The sequence below is a fragment of the Rhipicephalus microplus genome, chromosome 3 (assembly GCF_043290135.1).
Source record: "Rhipicephalus microplus isolate Deutch F79 chromosome 3, USDA_Rmic, whole genome shotgun sequence".
NCBI lineage: Eukaryota > Metazoa > Arthropoda > Arachnida > Ixodida > Ixodidae > Rhipicephalus > Rhipicephalus microplus.
The window spans coordinates 257471105-257487745 of record NC_134702.1 but is presented as its reverse complement, the minus strand read 5'-3'; the positions used below and the strand labels follow the sequence as shown (position 1 = coordinate 257487745).

The window sequence follows — 16641 nt, the reverse complement described above, 5'->3', positions numbered from 1 at the left end:
AATCTCCAAGTGCTTGACACGTTTTCCCATTCATACTAATTTCTGGGAGATACGATTCTAAAAACCGCATGTTCTTTTCCGATTCTCGGATTGTTGTGAAAGCAAACTTTTGCTTACAGTTTACCACGATGTGCCTTTCTTTTTTGCAGTTGTAGCGGAATAGCGGCTTCCGTTATTCGAACGCTCGTGTGGTATCAGTGCGTTGTTAACGAGCATCACTCGGTTTCTCCGCTTCCGTTTGCCCTTCCCCTACAGTATCCTTCATAAAATACGGGTCCTTCCTGAAATCATGGTATGATTTGGGTTTCCGCTTATCAGGTTTTTTGAAAGGCCTTCTTCTCTTTCATCCTTTTGAACGCACACTTCCCTACTATGCAACTTTCGGCGAGTGTAATACTCCTCAGCCAACTCTGATGCCTTGTCTAGCTGTACTTCGCCAAGCTTGTCTTGCAGCCAAAAGTTTGAGGTCATTCTCGATGCAGCGGTAGAATTGTTCCAATGCAATGCATTCTATCACTTTATCGCGATTGTCATAAACATCTTCACCCTTGAGCCATTTCGTTAAATCGGCTTTAAGACGAAACGCGAAGTCAACGCGTGACTCATTCACCTTTTTTGCATACCGGAACTTTTGCCAGAAAGCCTCGGGTTACAACTTATCATGTCTCAAAAGCACATCCTTAACCTCGTCACAGCTCTTAAATGCTTCCCTCGACAAGTACGTTATCACGTCGGACACTTCGCCGGAAAGTAGAGCTAACAGGTTCTGCGCCCAAAGAGACCGCTCCAAAGCATTTCGCTCGGTGACGTGTTCAAACATGACGAGATACTTTGCCATGTCCTCGCCTAGTACGAAAGGTGGCAGTCGGTCCCGAATTTGATAACAACTGACCTGAACCGTCGCGAAAGCTACACTAGGCTCCTGCGAACACTGTAGGATTGCCAGTTCTATTCTTTTCAACTCGAGGTGCTCCTGTCTTTCGGCCTACTCACGCTTGCGACGTTCGCGCATTTCTGCTTCTTCATGTTCGCAAACTTCTACTTCTCGCCATTCAGCCTCCTCACGGCATGCTTTGATTTCCGCCCAGGCCTCACCGACTTCTTCAGCTGACATTCCTTCACCCTTCAGGATTTCAAGGATCACTAGCTTTCGTTTCATACGGCCAAAGTAAGGTCAAGATCCTCACAAATTTAGGTGAGTTCCTTCACTTTAAGGTTCTCCATCGTTCACACTAGCCTCTTGCTGTTTGCCCCTGTTAAGAATATACTTGCCGTACCCACAATAAGTTGACTAGCAAGACGCGCAAGCAATTTTTCCCACTGCTGTGTTCACACCCTGCGCACTGACTTTGGTTTCAAAGCACTCTGACTTGGCCTAAAACTATCAAAGCTCACTTACTAATACTTCAAACAGCCCTTCTCTAAATAAACTAATGCTTTACACAGCCGTTTTGTAAATAACCTGTTCTAGAGCAGTCTGGTGAACTGAGGGGAAACATAAGGCTCTCGCCACATCGATATCGCTGACGCCGGCCGATCCCACAGCTGCCATCCACTGTTACGAAGTGCGACGCAAACACGTTCCCGAAGGCGCCACTGCTCCGAAACTCACCGATGGCAAGGTCACCAGCCATTTGGTAGCGTGTGTTTCTCAGCTCGCGACTGTTTCTCCGCAGAGGTGATAGACGAGTGGAGAAGACGACATTGAAAGGCCAGGCTTATGTGCAGCATAGAAACAGAGGTGTTAAATATTCGTCACTGGGGCTGACAGCTTAGGTACTCGAAGAGCCGAGATGCCTTCTCTCGGACGCATAGATCGGCTTCTTTCTGACGCATAGGTCAGCTGCCTGGCGAAGCGCCGTGCCTTTCTTTATAGGCCCCGAGTGATTCTTTACGTCATCAACGTCCAATCAGAACTGCCGTCAGGTCGCCTCAGAATCCTTCGATGGGGACCCGCCACTGGGTTGCGTCATTATCCTCCAGTCAAGAGCCGCTGCGCTGGATTGCATTCAAGGACGAGTGGTGTTGTCTCGCACTGCGTAAGACTCGCCAGACTGGATGGCGCCGTTTGCATGACGTCATTGAGATGATGGCGTCAGGCGGGCCCGCTTGCTGGTATTGGCACAGATTGCCTTTGCAGAGACAATGACGTTCGGTGTGGACTCCCAGGCGAAATGTGCACTGCACTTTGGAGCTTCACTGCAATGTGGAGCTCACGAAACGGCAGCAAGCACGCTATGAGCGTTGCATGTAGTCATGTTTTACATGTGGCACGCATATCAAGATTATCGTGTTTAGACATGTCATTCACCTTCGTCGCCTATTCACGTCACCTGATACCAAATTTTATATAAGTGGAGCTAGCGAGACGGCCGTGACCACGCTATGAGCGTAGCGTGTAATCATGTTTCACATAAGACAGGCATTTCATGATTATCATGTTTGGACGCGTCATTTACCTTCATCCTCCTTTCGCGTCACGTAATACCAAATTTTGTATATGTGAAGCTAGCAAACGTCTGTGAGCTTATCATGAGCGTGGCATGTAGTCATGTTGTTACATCACACTCATCTCATGATTATCGTGTTTGCACCAGCCATATACGTTCGGCATCGATTCACATCGTGTATTGCCAAATTTTGTATAAATGAAGCTAGTGAAACGACCACAAGCGCACCATGAGGGTGGTGTGTAGTCGTGACTCATGAGTTTCATGACATGCATGTCGTGATTTGCACGTTAGGGTCCGTCACTTTTGTTCACTGTGCAGTCATGCCATACACTACCAGTTTTGCAACGTGCCACGTGAACGAAACCACCGCAAGGACAGCAAGATCATGACATGTAAGTCATGAGATTCATGACATTCATGTCATTATTTTCATGTGATGACTAGTCACTCATGCTCGCCATACCGTCATGATATGACATACCAGTTTTGCTATCGATAACGTCATTGAAACGGCCAAGAGAGCTGAAAGTCGTAGGTGGCTAGATAGATAGATAGATAGATAGATAGATAGATAGATAGATAGATAGATAGATAGATAGATAGATAGATAGATAGATAGATAGATAGATAGATAGATAGATAGATAGATAGATAGATAGATAGATAGATAGATAGATAGATACGCTGAAAGCCACCAAAATTCGCTGAGAAACGCTTCAAGTTTAAAACGCGAAGACACAACAGAGAAACTAAAGCAAATACGAATACCTTACTGGTGTGAGCTGCGTGCTGCCTCAAATATCTCTACGTAGAAAATAAAGGAGGAACGCTTATATTGCACGTTCAATATACAGCCGCTACTTTGTAACTACGTTCACTAGTGGTAGGATGCACGTGATTTAGCTCCATAGCTTTCCTTTCAGTGCGAAGAAAAGTTGTTGCCGAGTATAGTTCCTGCTAGTATGCTCTAATGCACAGACGGACGGGCGTCGGGGGCAGTCGCGTTAGGTTCTCGAATTCTCTCCATGTTTCCGGAAGCTCGATTTCAAGACGTCAGTTCTTTGCAGATGAGATGCATTAGCGTATGCTCTGGAGAAGCGGCCGTTGCTGGTGCCTTGAATCACGGCGCGGGATCAGCTGGCACTGTTTGTTATGACGCACATTGAGGGTGGTCCCTGAGCTCGTTTGTGGCAGACCGACACAGTTAGTTTTTGGTAATAGCATATGTTATTGTGGTTTACTTATCTAAGAACAGGCAACAAAGAAAAAAAAGTGGCTGTGGCGATTACAATTGCATGCCCACCATCGCTTGCCACGAACTGAGAGGAAGGAGGTTCGACTGCCGTTGACGGAACCTTTTTCTTTGTATTCTGTTCCTGCGGATTTTGTCGACGGCTTTTTCTTGAGGAAATAAGTCAGGAAATCGTGGCAGATTCCGGTATAAAACACTTGCGTATGTAAACGGTGCAGTCATCTTGCCCTTTCGGCTTCTGCAGTGGCATAATAAGTAACATCGAGTTAGTTAACGAGCCTCGATATTGTTACAGCAGCACAGATGTGACACATTCACGCATATCTAAAAATCAAGGGAACAAAAGTGATGTAATTGCGTCATGGTATGTGCGTGTGCATTTGTCTTTTGTTTCTTACTCCGCCCATTTCGGCATTCTGACGCAGGCAGCACGCAATGACAGTCTTTAGACTTTGTGTCTGATAATTCTTGTTGACTCAGGGTGTTGGACTTAACATCCGTGATATGCGCAGTTACCTGCAACAGATGAGTTGCGCAGGCTATGCATTTGTGTTGTGCAGGAGTCCAGGTGCAAGTCATTATTCAAATAGCAGTCAACATGCCACACACATGCATTACATATGTGTGCATGCGTGTGTGCATGCGTATTCGCACAAATTTCTTCATCATTGGGCAGGAAAATATGCAGGCTTTCTATTCTAAGTATGCTGCGAAAAATGCTCGAAAGAGGAATTTTTATGTCTTGAATTGGCGATTCCTTCGCGCAATATGGAACATGACTGCGTGCGATCACATCAATACTCGAAACAACAGAAAGTGCACCACTTCACGGCATAGACTTTCTCTGGTGGTCCACATAGTCATACTCGAGGGTTTATGTGATCCTTGAAGCGGAATCTACGTCACGTTCGCTCATTAAAAAGATGAAACATTTAGCGTATGGCTGGCCGTTTGTCCTTAACGCGTGGCACAGCTCTTGTTTTTACATAATCATTCCTTAGTCTGCATATGATCATTGTTGCCATGTTTTGTGTTAGTTATTTTGACACAGAGTGAAGCTATATCATGTAGTCTTCTTCGCAGTTGACTAGGGGCCTTACCATCCTGGGATACTACCTCATGGTGACAGCGCCGCGGTACGAAAACACACGGCTGCACAAACAGGACGAGAAAGCGCTCCTCAGTGAGTACTTGTTGCTTCACATTGCAGCGCACACGTACTTCGATTGCTTGAGGGGCGACAGGTTCCCTCCAAATACAGAGCCTCGCCATGAGGTGCAGAAGCAGTGCACAATTTTCTAGTTGCACATGCTCGATATTACAACCTGACGAGGCGGTGCTATTGGAAAGCGTCACGGACGTAATTTAGCAATAAAACTTTAGATTGGACAAGTCGCCCCACCGCGGTTGTCTAGTGGCTAAGGTACTCGGCTACTGACTCGGAGGCCGCGCGATCGAATCCCTGCTGCGACGGCTGCATTTCCGATGGAGGCGGAAATGTTGTAGGCCCGTGTGCTCAGATTTGGGTGCACGTTAAAGAACCCCAGGCAGTCAAAATATCCAGAGCCCACCACTACGGCGCCTCTCATAATCATAAGGTGGTTTTGGGACGTTAAACCCCGCATATCAATAAATCAATCAATCAAGTTTGGACAAGTTGGTGCATTCTTTAACACATACTTGAGTTGCGCGAAAAAGACATCGACGAAGGAGAGTGAACAACACTGGCGCAAACTTCAACTGTGTAGACGGAACACCAAAGCGGCTCTGCTCTATAAGAATAGACAACAGCCTGACACATGCGTGTATATAAAAAAAATAAAGCAGGATAATCGTACATATCAAGCTTTACACTGACAACGCCAAGATACTGTAGATGGTGAATAACAATCTAATGAAGGTCAACAAAAGCACGCACACAGACAAAAACAGAAAATGCAGTGGAGTGTCCTAAAATACTACTGTGTTTAAAGACCTAAAACCAACCAAGAAGTGCTGCCAGGACGCAGTCAACGAAGGCATGCTTACGCATTTGTCCCTTCTAGCAATGAAGAAGGCCCCACAATTTCCCTTTACATTTTGTTGTTTGACTTGTACAGGATTGCTGTATCTTTTACGGTCAGCGTACATTCGCATCGCCTACAGTGCAAATCCACGTGTCCACCCGTGTGGGAAGGGATGGCTATTCTGTACTCCCTCGGCCTTTCATTGAAGCAGCGTCCCGTCAGTCCTACGTAGCAAAAGCCGCAAAACAGAGGTACTTTGTAGACCAAACCTGTACAATTAATGAATATATTAACAGGGCACTTACTACGGGGCATGCGCCTACTTTTGTGCGTCATTGCACATACTCTTGCCAACTTGCACGCAGCCGAAAACACCGTTCTGACCCCGTAAAAGTTGGCCACCTTTTTTACATTGCATGACACGCGATGGATGTGGGGCATGGCTTTCTTACCAGCAAATTCTGGCTGTTTTCTATTACCCTAGATGCTCAGCAGCAGCCGCTCACATGAGCCTATAGTCACATCTGACGGGTATGCGGCATTGATCAAGCGTCTCTCCTTGAGTGCAAGGCTTTCTTCGGCCTTATAGTAGCATGATTACCAGTGCCGAACGACAACATGAATATACGATTGCTCTATTAATGTGAGCTTAGAATATGCATTTTGATATGACAGCAACGTCTTATTGGTTCTTGGTGTGTACAACCAACATACTTGATTACGTGTAAAAAATACATACAAGTTAAAAATATGAGACCACCGTTAACTGGCTTCTCGTGTTTGAATTTAAGGTCATTGGCATCATGAAAACAATTTCCAACAATAGCTGGAACCGTGCTACCGAAACCAGCATCGTTATGGGCGGTAACTAACACTATGTAATCGTCTACATATCTAATTACTCACCTTACCCCTTGCGAAGAAAAAGAAAAATTAAGTGTACGATCCTAGAAAAAAGTCACTAAGTACCGGTGCTACCATAGCCCCTATACAATTCCCTTTTTTCTACAATACTAACCCCCGGCATCGTGTAGGACGTTTTAGGCCATTACAGTGAGACGTCCCAGCCCAAAACTCGGCCACCAGTGATTACGATGAAAAAAGTTGAGCTGAAAAGTAGCCATAAGAAAGTTTAGTGAAGTACTTTGTTGAAAAAAAAAGTGGCAGATCCTATGTACAGCGGGAATTGATGATACGTGAAGCACGATTGAGAAAGGATGAAATGTCACTTTAAAATCAGCGCAAGTAATGTAATGAGGTTGAGGTATATGATGCCGTACATGACTTACCTGTCATGAGTAACATTTTTGGATGTGTCGTTTACATTCGTCATCTATGCACGTCACGTGACACCAAAATTAGTATATGTGGAGCTAGCGAAACAGCCGCGAGCACGCTATGAGTGTGGTATGTTGTCATGTTCTTGCATGACACGCTTGTCGGGATTATCATTCTTGCACCAGTCATATACTTTCGTCATCCATTGATGTCACGTAACACCGAATTGGGTATATGTGGCGCTAGCAAAACAGCCGCGAGCGCATCATGAAGGACCCAATATACTCCCACGTAGCGTTGACGCGCGCGCACGCTGGGCACAGCGACGCTACGTTAGCGAAACGCGAGCGCTCAATAATCTGACGCCAGGTGGGACCGGCGCGACCAGTGTCCATCGGCGCGGCCCGATGGCAACCGGTGCTAAATGCCACATGCTACATTTTGTGCCAATGTGTTACCCAGACAACACTACGTCTCCCTCTTTTCGTGACGAATGGACGCTAGACGCGCTCAAACGCACATGCACCAAAGCAATGCTGCGCGGCGCGCGCCTGCGAATATATGGGAAGACCGGCGCCTGCAGGCACGGCAACGCCGGCGTGACGCGACAAAATGAACACCAGGGAGCACGCTCACCGTGTCACGTCGAAATGTATTTATGCATTGACTGTGGCGTGCAGTCATGTTCTCACATCACACGCATGATTATCATGTTTGCACCTGTCACATACCTTCGTCACCAATTGGCGTCACGTAATACTAAAATTGACACATGTGAACCTAGTGAACTGGCCGTGAGCGCATGATGAGTGTGGCATGAAGTCATGTTGTTACATGACACGCATGTCGTTATTATAATGTTTGTGTCATTTATCCATGTCGTCTGTTTGTGTCGCGTAATACCGAGTTTGGTACATGTGAAGCTAGCGAAATGACCGCGAGCGCATCATGAGCGTTACATGTAATCAAGTTGTTACATGAGACGCATCTTATGTTTATGATATTTGCACCAGTATCATACCTTTGTCATCTGTTCACGTCCTGTAATACCAAATTCAGTATAAGTGAAGCTAGCGAAATGGCCGCGAGCGCATCATGAGCGTTACATGTAATCAAGTTGTTACATGAGACGCATCTTATGTTTATCATATTTGCACCAGTATTGTCATACCTTTGTCATCTATTCACATCCCGTAATACCAAATTCAGTATAAGTGAAGCTAGCGAAATGGCCGCGAGTGCATCATGAGCGTAACAAGTAGTTAAGTTGTTACGCGACACACATCTCTTGATTATCATGTTTGCACCAGTCACATACCTTTGTCATCCATTTACGTACGGTAATACCAAATTTGGTATATGTGACGCTAGCAAAACGGCTGCGAGCGCATCATGAGCGTGGAATGTAGTCATGTTGTTACATGACACGCATGTCATGATTTTCATGTTAGGGTCTGTCGCTTGTGTTCGCCATGCAATCTTGTCATACCATACCAGTTTTGCAACATACCATGTGAACGAAATCACCGCAAGAGCTACAGGAACTATGAAAAGGAAATCATGACATACATGTCAAGAGTTTCACGTTATGACTAGTCAAATATGTTCTTCATACAGCAATGTTATGCCATGCCGAGTTCGGTATTGATATAATAATCGGAAGCACCAGAAGAGCTAAAGGTCGTATGTGGTAAACAGATAGATAGATAGATAGATAGATAGATAGATAGATAGATAGATAGATAGATAGATAGATAGTATGATAGACAGATAGATAGATAGATAGATAGATAGATAGATAGATAGATAGATAGATAGATAGATAGATAGATAGATAAATAGATAGATAGATAGATAGATAGATAGATAGATAGATAGATAGATAGATAGATAGATAGATAGATAGATAGATAGATAGATAGATAGATAGATAGATAGATAGATAGATAGATAGATACGCTCGAGGTCGCCATAGCTCGCTAAAAATGCTTCGCATTTAGGAATTTTGTGGTCATGGGACCACCCTTCAAATGTGCTGGCGAAAAGCAAAAGGCAGGCGGGCAGAAATTATGCGTGTGCAACCTTGAAACTGGGTATGGCGACACATTTGAGTTTAAAGCATTATGTTGTCATTGTTATTTCACGTGACGTCACAACTAAAACCATATATTACTTCTACGGCCTAACTAGGCTTATGAACTGTATCAGTAGGCTAAAGCAGGAACAGAAAGAGAGTTTATTGATAGCTGTTGTTAGGTTTTATAGAGACTAGCCCTGACGTCGGCAGATGGTGGGAGACAGCACTAGTACGCACAGCGCATGCGTATCTTGCACGATACTCATGCACTGTGCAAGATATGCATGAAAACACGCAAATTCAGGCACTCTTTAAAAACCTGTGGCAAAGTTCCAAGCGTACAACATTTTTTGCTTTTTTAGCAATTAACGTACTATTTGCTAAATGTATTTCAAACGTCTATAGACAGACATTTATTGAGAAACATCTCAAAATTGACGAAATTGACCTTTTGGGGAGATTACATCATAAATTAAGCATCAAGGCCGTCATGCTAAAAATACCTAAAATAGTTGTGATCCAATTCATTTTTATTTGATGTGGAAAATTTTATTTCTGTAAATTTTCTTTAAATTGAAAAATAACTTTTGATGTGCACAACCAATGCAGCGTCAGCGATGCACTTGTAAGGCGTCGATTTGTGGGCACCACAAGGAACTTCAAACTTCGCCGATAACTTCAAAAGTTGCTTCAAAACTGTGCTCGGACCCATATTTTACGCCATAGCAAACGCTGTCACGAGTCGACAGTCATCACAATGACTCTTGCATATGCCCATCCACCTTTTCACCTTGTTCCAGGAAGTCGAATTTGTTAAGCTTGCAGGTGGATGTGTCATACTGCTCACAAGAATGTGCACCCAGAACAATAGCTCACTGCGCTGTCTACAGGAAGGGAATGCGCACCTGGAGGGCCAGCTGTTGAAAAAGTTGAGAAGTTTTTAAGTCTAGATACTGGTAGCGAAACGAAACTGGTTCAGCATAGGCGATAGAAGCGTGGAAAAGGAACCAGGCCAGAAATCACAAAGATGACGTCAACATTGTGAGAAATTGGTCAATCATCTAACTGTGAAAGGAATGAGGACTTTGGCTTTCCATTCAGTGATTTCGTGACCTTAATGCGAGACTTCCAAAAGATGCGTTTGCAAGAGGACAGCAGAGAAAAAAGCCACCCGCATCTTCCCCCCGGGGGAACTCCAGTTAATACGTCGCACAGTGGTGGTGGTATCTCGTGAATGTTGTGTAATTGGGTATAGTTTGGAACTCACCGGGCAGCGTTTATCTCGGGTAGGTGTGCGGGTCGAGCCAAGCCGAACATGCGCAGTGGGGTTGTGGACGCCGACGACAAGTGACATGAGGCAACTAAGAAATGCTCTGCATTTAAAAAAACTTCATTTTCTTACACTCTGGCTTCGCAGTCTTGATTGATTGAAATGTGGGGTTGAACGTCCCCAAACCACCATATGATTATGGGAGACGCCGTGGTGGAGGGCTCCGGAAATTATGACCTTCTGGGGTTTTTTAACGTGCACACAAATCTGAGCACTCGGGCCTACAGAATTTCCGCCTTCATCGGAAATGCAGCTGCCGCCACCGGAATTCGATCCGCCACCTGCGGGTCAGCAGCCGAGTAAAAAAAAACTAGGCTCAGTTCGTGATTCGCCATGGCACTAGTTGTTAAAGGGACCCCACAACTGCACCATTTGAGACCGTCCACTTTTTCTCCCATTCATGTTGGCCTTACAACGTTCTCCATACTAGTGAAGTTCAACTGAGAAAGCCGGTTTGATTGGTAAGGTAGCGTATTTCAATACAAACAGTTATGGTGTCGACACAGGACTATATATCACAAAGAAAAAAATTGGAAAGACAAAACGTCTACGTAACAGAGGTCGTAATTTTCATTTTTTTATTATTGGTAAAACATGAAGCACTGTTCTTTCGCGAGTATCAAGCACCCGAGAACAAGAAACAATTTGATTCACGCGTCAGTGGGAGACAAAATGAAGCAGAGTCACTAAATGAAGACCGTTACCCATGTTTCATTTGTCGGCATTACTTTCCGGGCGCCACAAAGAGCAGTTACGAAAAGACACAAGCAAGTTGGTTATAATATATATACGTCGATGCGAAACAACCTACCAAGAACTTGCTTTAATAACTGACGTGGTACCCAAGCAAGTCCGAAAAAGCACCAAGAACCAGCACGTGTTTTACAGGGAAGACAGACATCGCTACTTCCTACCCCTGACGTTAGTTGCGCATATCAAAATTAGTTTGCGTTTTAAACGAAATATACAGAAATAAAATTTTCCGAATCCAAAGAAAAGGCATTTGGTCACATAATGAACTATCTTATGTATTTTAAGCACGAAGGCTTTGATGCTTAATTTACGATTGAATCTCCTCTAAAAGTCACTGTTTGTCGATTTCGCTAACATTTTCGCAATAAATGCTTGTTTATAGACATTTAAAACATTATAGCAAATAGTAGGTGAACGAGCAAAAAAGCAAAAAAGGGTTTACAGCTGGAACGCTGCCACGATTTTTACGAAAATTGGCTGAATTCAAGTGTTTTATTGCTTCTTTCCTACGCCTGATTAAGTTGTAGAAGTAATATATTGTAACGAATGTAGCTGCCTCACAACAAGGATGTTCTATTGACACGGTTTATTAAGGGCGAACTTGTGCCCAAAGTGAACGACGCACAGCAATAAAGAAGATCCAAGGGCGGTCGTCCTCGTTAGCTTCTGCCTCGAGCACCCTCGTTCTCTTCTTCTTCACGCGCGTTGGCTGTTCGGCGGAGTACCGGGCGCATGCAGGGCCGGCTCGTGCATTGCCGCTGGCTTCGTCGCTCGTAGTCGTGCCGTTAGCGTTTCTCTGGTTCCCAACGTCCGCGTTGCGCAGAGCAATGGCAATTTCCTGTAGCATTATCCCCCCTCTCAAGAGGCATCGCGCCGATGCTTTCGATGATAATGTATGCAGCGTTTTCGTCTCGGAAGGTTTGTAAGAGTGAAATGATTGTACAGCAAGCAAGTGGGGTGGCTTGTACCGGTCGAAGTACGGCTTCATGCGCCAATGTGTACACGCTCGGTGGGGTTGCGTCGTTCGGAATGCCCATGTTCTGTAGGCTTGACTTCATAAACGAGGTCGCTGAGTCGCTGTGCTACCTCGTAAGGACCAAAATATCGACAAATGAGTTTTTCAGACAGGCTTCGTTGTCATGCTGGAATCCATATCTACACTTTGTCACCAACTTCATACCGTGTTTCACGTCTTCCTCGGTTGTAGCGGTCGGCATCGATTCGTTGTTGGTGACATATTCGGTACCTTGCTAATTGGGGGGCCTCCTCCGCTCTCTCTATATAGTCATCGAGATCAGAAGGGTAGTCATCTTGATCTATAGGTAACATAGCGTCCAGTGTTCTGGTAACTACACGACCGTAAACTAGTTGAAACGGGGTAATCTTGGTAGTCTCTTGTACGGCGGTGTTATAGGCGAAGGTGACGTATGGTAAAATTTCGTCCCACTTTTTGTGTTCGACGTCCGCATACATAGATATCGTGTCAGCTAGGGTTCTGTTAAGGCGTTCAGTCAGGCCGTTGCTTTGAGGGTGATATGCGGTAGTTTTCATGTGTACAGTGTGGGTCATGTTCAGCAGGCATTCCATGAGTTCTGCCGTGAAAGCCGGTCCGCGATCGGTGATTACAACAGTCGGAGCGCCATGCCGTAGCACTATGTTCTGTACAAAGAATTTGGCGATCTCAGCTGCAGTTCCTCGATTCAAGGAGTCTTTTTCCGCGTATCTCGTTAAATAATCAGTCGCTACAACGATCCACTTCTTGCCAAGTTAAGATGTCAGGAATGGTACAAGGAGGTTCATTCTAACTTGTTGGAAAGGTGCTTTCGGTGGGTCTATCGGGTGCAGAAGGCCCACTGGCTTAGCACGAGGCGCTTTCCGTCTTTGGCACTCGCGGCATGTTCAGACATAGCGCTGTACTGACGACAATAGCTTGGGCCAATAATAGTGCTGACTGATTCGTGCAAGCGTTCGAGTGACTCTCAAATGTCCAGACGTAGGCTCATCGTGGCACCCTTGTAATATTTCTTGCCGCATAGTTGCGGGAACGACAAGCAGAAACTTTTCACGGTTGGGCTTAAAGTTTCTCTTGTAGAGGTTATTTCCGCGGAAGCAGAACGATGCGAGGCTTCGAGAAAATATACGACGTGCTTGGACGTCAGCTCCTTTCAGGTGTTTGATGAGCGGGAGCAATTCTTCGTCCGCATGTTGAATTTCGGCTATCTGAGAAGTCTCGACAACAGCCACGAATGGAAAGTCCTCTTCATCTGATAGGGCTGTGTCTGCAGGTGCCCGTGACAAACAGTCGGCGTCGGTATGCTTCCTGCCAGATCGGTATACAACAGTTATGTTCAATTCTTGCAGTCTGAGGCTCCACTTTCCTAGTCATCCGGACGGGTCCTTAAGGTTGGCGAGCCAGCAAAGGGCATGGTGATCGCTGACTCCCTTGAATGGTCTACCATACAAGTAAGGCCGAAACTTACTGATGGCCCAGACGATGGCAAGGCATTCTTTTTCAGTGGCTGAATAATTGGTCTCCGCCTTTGTTAGAGTCCGACTGGCGTATGCTATCACCTTTTCTTCGCTATTCTGCTACTGTATTAGGGTGCATCCTAGGCCGATGTTGCTGGCGTCTCTGTGTATATCTGTGTCAGCTGTTTCATCGAAATGAGAAAGGATTGGGGGCTCTTGCAACCGTTTTCTTAATTCGTTGAAGGCGCTTGGTTGCTCTGTTTCCCACTGGAAAGGTACATCTTCTCTCGTAAGTTTCGTCAAGGGTTCTGTAATCTGCGAGAAATTTCTGACAAATCGTCTATAGTAAGCACAGAGACCTAGAAATTTCCGTACAGGCTTTTTGTCTGCTGGCACCGGGAACCTTGCAATGGCGGCTGTCTTTTCGGGATCACTGCGCACACCGTGGGCGCTGACATCGTGCCCAAGGAATCGAAGCGCTTCGAAACCCAATTGGCACTTCTCTGGCTTGATAGTTAAATCTGCCGAACTGATTTTTTCTAACACTGTTCGCAGGCGCTTGATATGCTCCTCGAATGTAGCGGCGAAGATGACCACGTCGTCAAGGTACACTAAGGAACACTGCCACTTCAATCCGGAAAGTACAGTGTCCATCATGCGTTGGAACGTTGCTGGCCCACAACAGAGACCAAAGGGAGAGCCTTGGATTCATAGAGTCCGTCCGCGGTAACGAAAGCAGTCTTCTCGTGATCACATTCATCAACTTTGATCTGCCAGTATCCACTTTTCAGATCTAGTGATGAGAAGAACTTGGCACACGGAAGTCTGTCTAATGCATCGTCAATACGCGGGCGGGGATATACATCCCGTTTAGTCACAGTATTCAATTTCTGAATACTGTGACTAAACGAAATTAAATGCTAGAACTCACGGCTTTAATCGATACTGGTGCGGATTGCTCTGTGATAAGCTACAATTTAGCGAAGTGCCTCAGGAAAGTTCTGACCAAATGGAGGGGACCTCAAGTACGTACGGCAGGCGGTCACCTTATTACGCCTTTCGGCAGATGCTTCAGAAGAAATGAGATACGAGGTTTCACTTACGTTGGTGACTTTGTTGTCCTGCCCTGATTCTTGATGACTTCCTTTCTTTTGGTGAAACGCGGTACGGGTGCTGGCGTACCGGCCTGGTTGTCTCGTCTGTTACGATCCTGTGTTTTGCAATAGTGTGCGTCATACCTTTGAACTACTGGAGAAACAGCTGCCAAATTCCCGTACAAGGTCGTATAACTGTTGACGTTGGATCACTGAAGGATTAGGATTTACGGATATTGCGTCGCAGACGTCCAATGTTGGTTTCACATCCGTTGACGTTGTTTCAAGGCTGCATATTTCATTGGCTTCACAAACCTCATGAAGAAAAGCTATGGCTGTCCGCTTTGCGATGTGCTGGAATTCGTTCCTAAAATTTGTCAGGAGGATGTCTGCATACCCGTTTCGTAGCTGGATAATTCCTCGTGCCACACAAACGCCTCTTTTCAGGAAAACATCCATGTTGCTGTCTGCCACACCTTCGTTGTCACCAAACGTATCATTCTGACTAGAACCATTACACTGCTTTGCGGTGGTACAGTCACATCATCATCGACGATGCGCAGTGGAGCGGTGTATTGCTCGTCTGCTCGAGCTATCTTTATAGCTTGTTCGGACGAAAATGATACGCTGGACCTCTGCAAATTAATAATGGCACCATTTGCTTGCAGAAAATTCATTCCGAGTATAACTTCTCTCGAACATACGGGCAGGACAACAAAGTCACCAACGTAAGTGAAACCTGGTATCTCAACTCTTGCGGCGCATCTGCCGAGAGGCGTAATAAGGTGACCGCCTGCCATACGTACTTGAGGTGCACTCCATTTAGTCAGAACTTTCCTGAGGCACTTCGCTAAATCGTAGCTTATCACAGAGTAATCCGCACCGGTATCGATTAAAGCCGTGAGCTCTAGTTCGTTAATTACCAACGGCAAGTCTGAAGTTATCTTCCCATTACTGCACTTCTTTACCTGGAGACAGTCGTCGTCGTCGTCATGCTGGTGTCGTAGTGGAGGATATTTGTATTTCGAGTCACCAGCGGCCCCGTCTCCACAGGTCGCCCACTTCAGTTTCCCGGGTTTGGACTAGGCGAACGATGCCTAGGTATGTTTGAAAGGGAACGTGGGCTTGGTGAGTGCTGATGTAGAGGGGATGGTGACCGCGGTTGATGACGACGATGCAGGTCAAAGCTCTGACGTGAGCACAGGTATTCCTCGATGTCGGACGGCCTTTCGCCGTTTCGCGGACACGGTGCGTCGACCACAAATCCTCGAAGACGAACTTGACGATATCGGCAAAACCGGTAAAGATGGCCAGCCTCTCCACAGTGGAAGCACAGGGGCCTACGTTCCGCATCTCGCCATACAACGCTTTTCCGAGGTCTTGTCTCTGTCGGAAGAGGCGCGCTGCGAGTTGTCTCTACGATATGGCGCGGGCTACGAGTTGTCGGTGCGTAAGTACCAGGTGTCTCGATTGGCGCACAGTGGACAGCAGGCCGCCTGAGCACCTCAGAATAAGTTACCATGCGTCGTGTCGGTGGTGCATCCCTTTGCGGCTCCCGTATGGTTTGCCGAATTTCTTCTCGGACAACATCCACGCAATAGACAGTTCCGGTGAAGCGGGTGGCTGCAGCTTGCGTAGTTCCTCCCTGACAACTGACTGGACGAGCTGCCGCAGACTGTCAAGATTACCGACAACGTTTGCCGAGAAGATCCCTGCTGATGTACAGGCTGCGTCACGATTGTATTGCCAGGCTCTCTGCTGCAGCGTTGTTTCTACTGTTGTTGCTTCCGACCGAAACTCAGCAACAGTGCGCGGCGAATTGCGAACGAGTCCCGCGAACAGCTCTTGTTTTACCCCATGCATGAGATGACGCACCTTCTTGTCTTCAGTCATGTTGGGATCAGCTTGCTTGAATAGGCGGGACATGTC

General features: G+C 46.1%; 1 protein-coding gene across 2 annotated transcripts in view; it reads left to right on the top strand.

Annotated features, from left to right (window-relative positions):
* LOC119181018 (uncharacterized) overlaps positions 1-16641 on the top strand; it is a 219213-nt gene that overhangs the window by 91531 nt on the left and 111041 nt on the right. The window contains exons 1-2 of one of the 2 annotated variants that reach the window (XM_075890928.1): positions 952-1195; positions 4789-4888. In XM_075890928.1, the coding sequence (XP_075747043.1) occupies positions 4825-4888 (64 nt within the window). In that variant the 5' untranslated portion in view covers positions 952-1195; positions 4789-4824. Of the gene's footprint in view, positions 1-951; positions 1196-4788; positions 4889-16641 lie in introns of those variants that run through there. The other variant, XM_075890926.1, reaches the window with a different exon arrangement.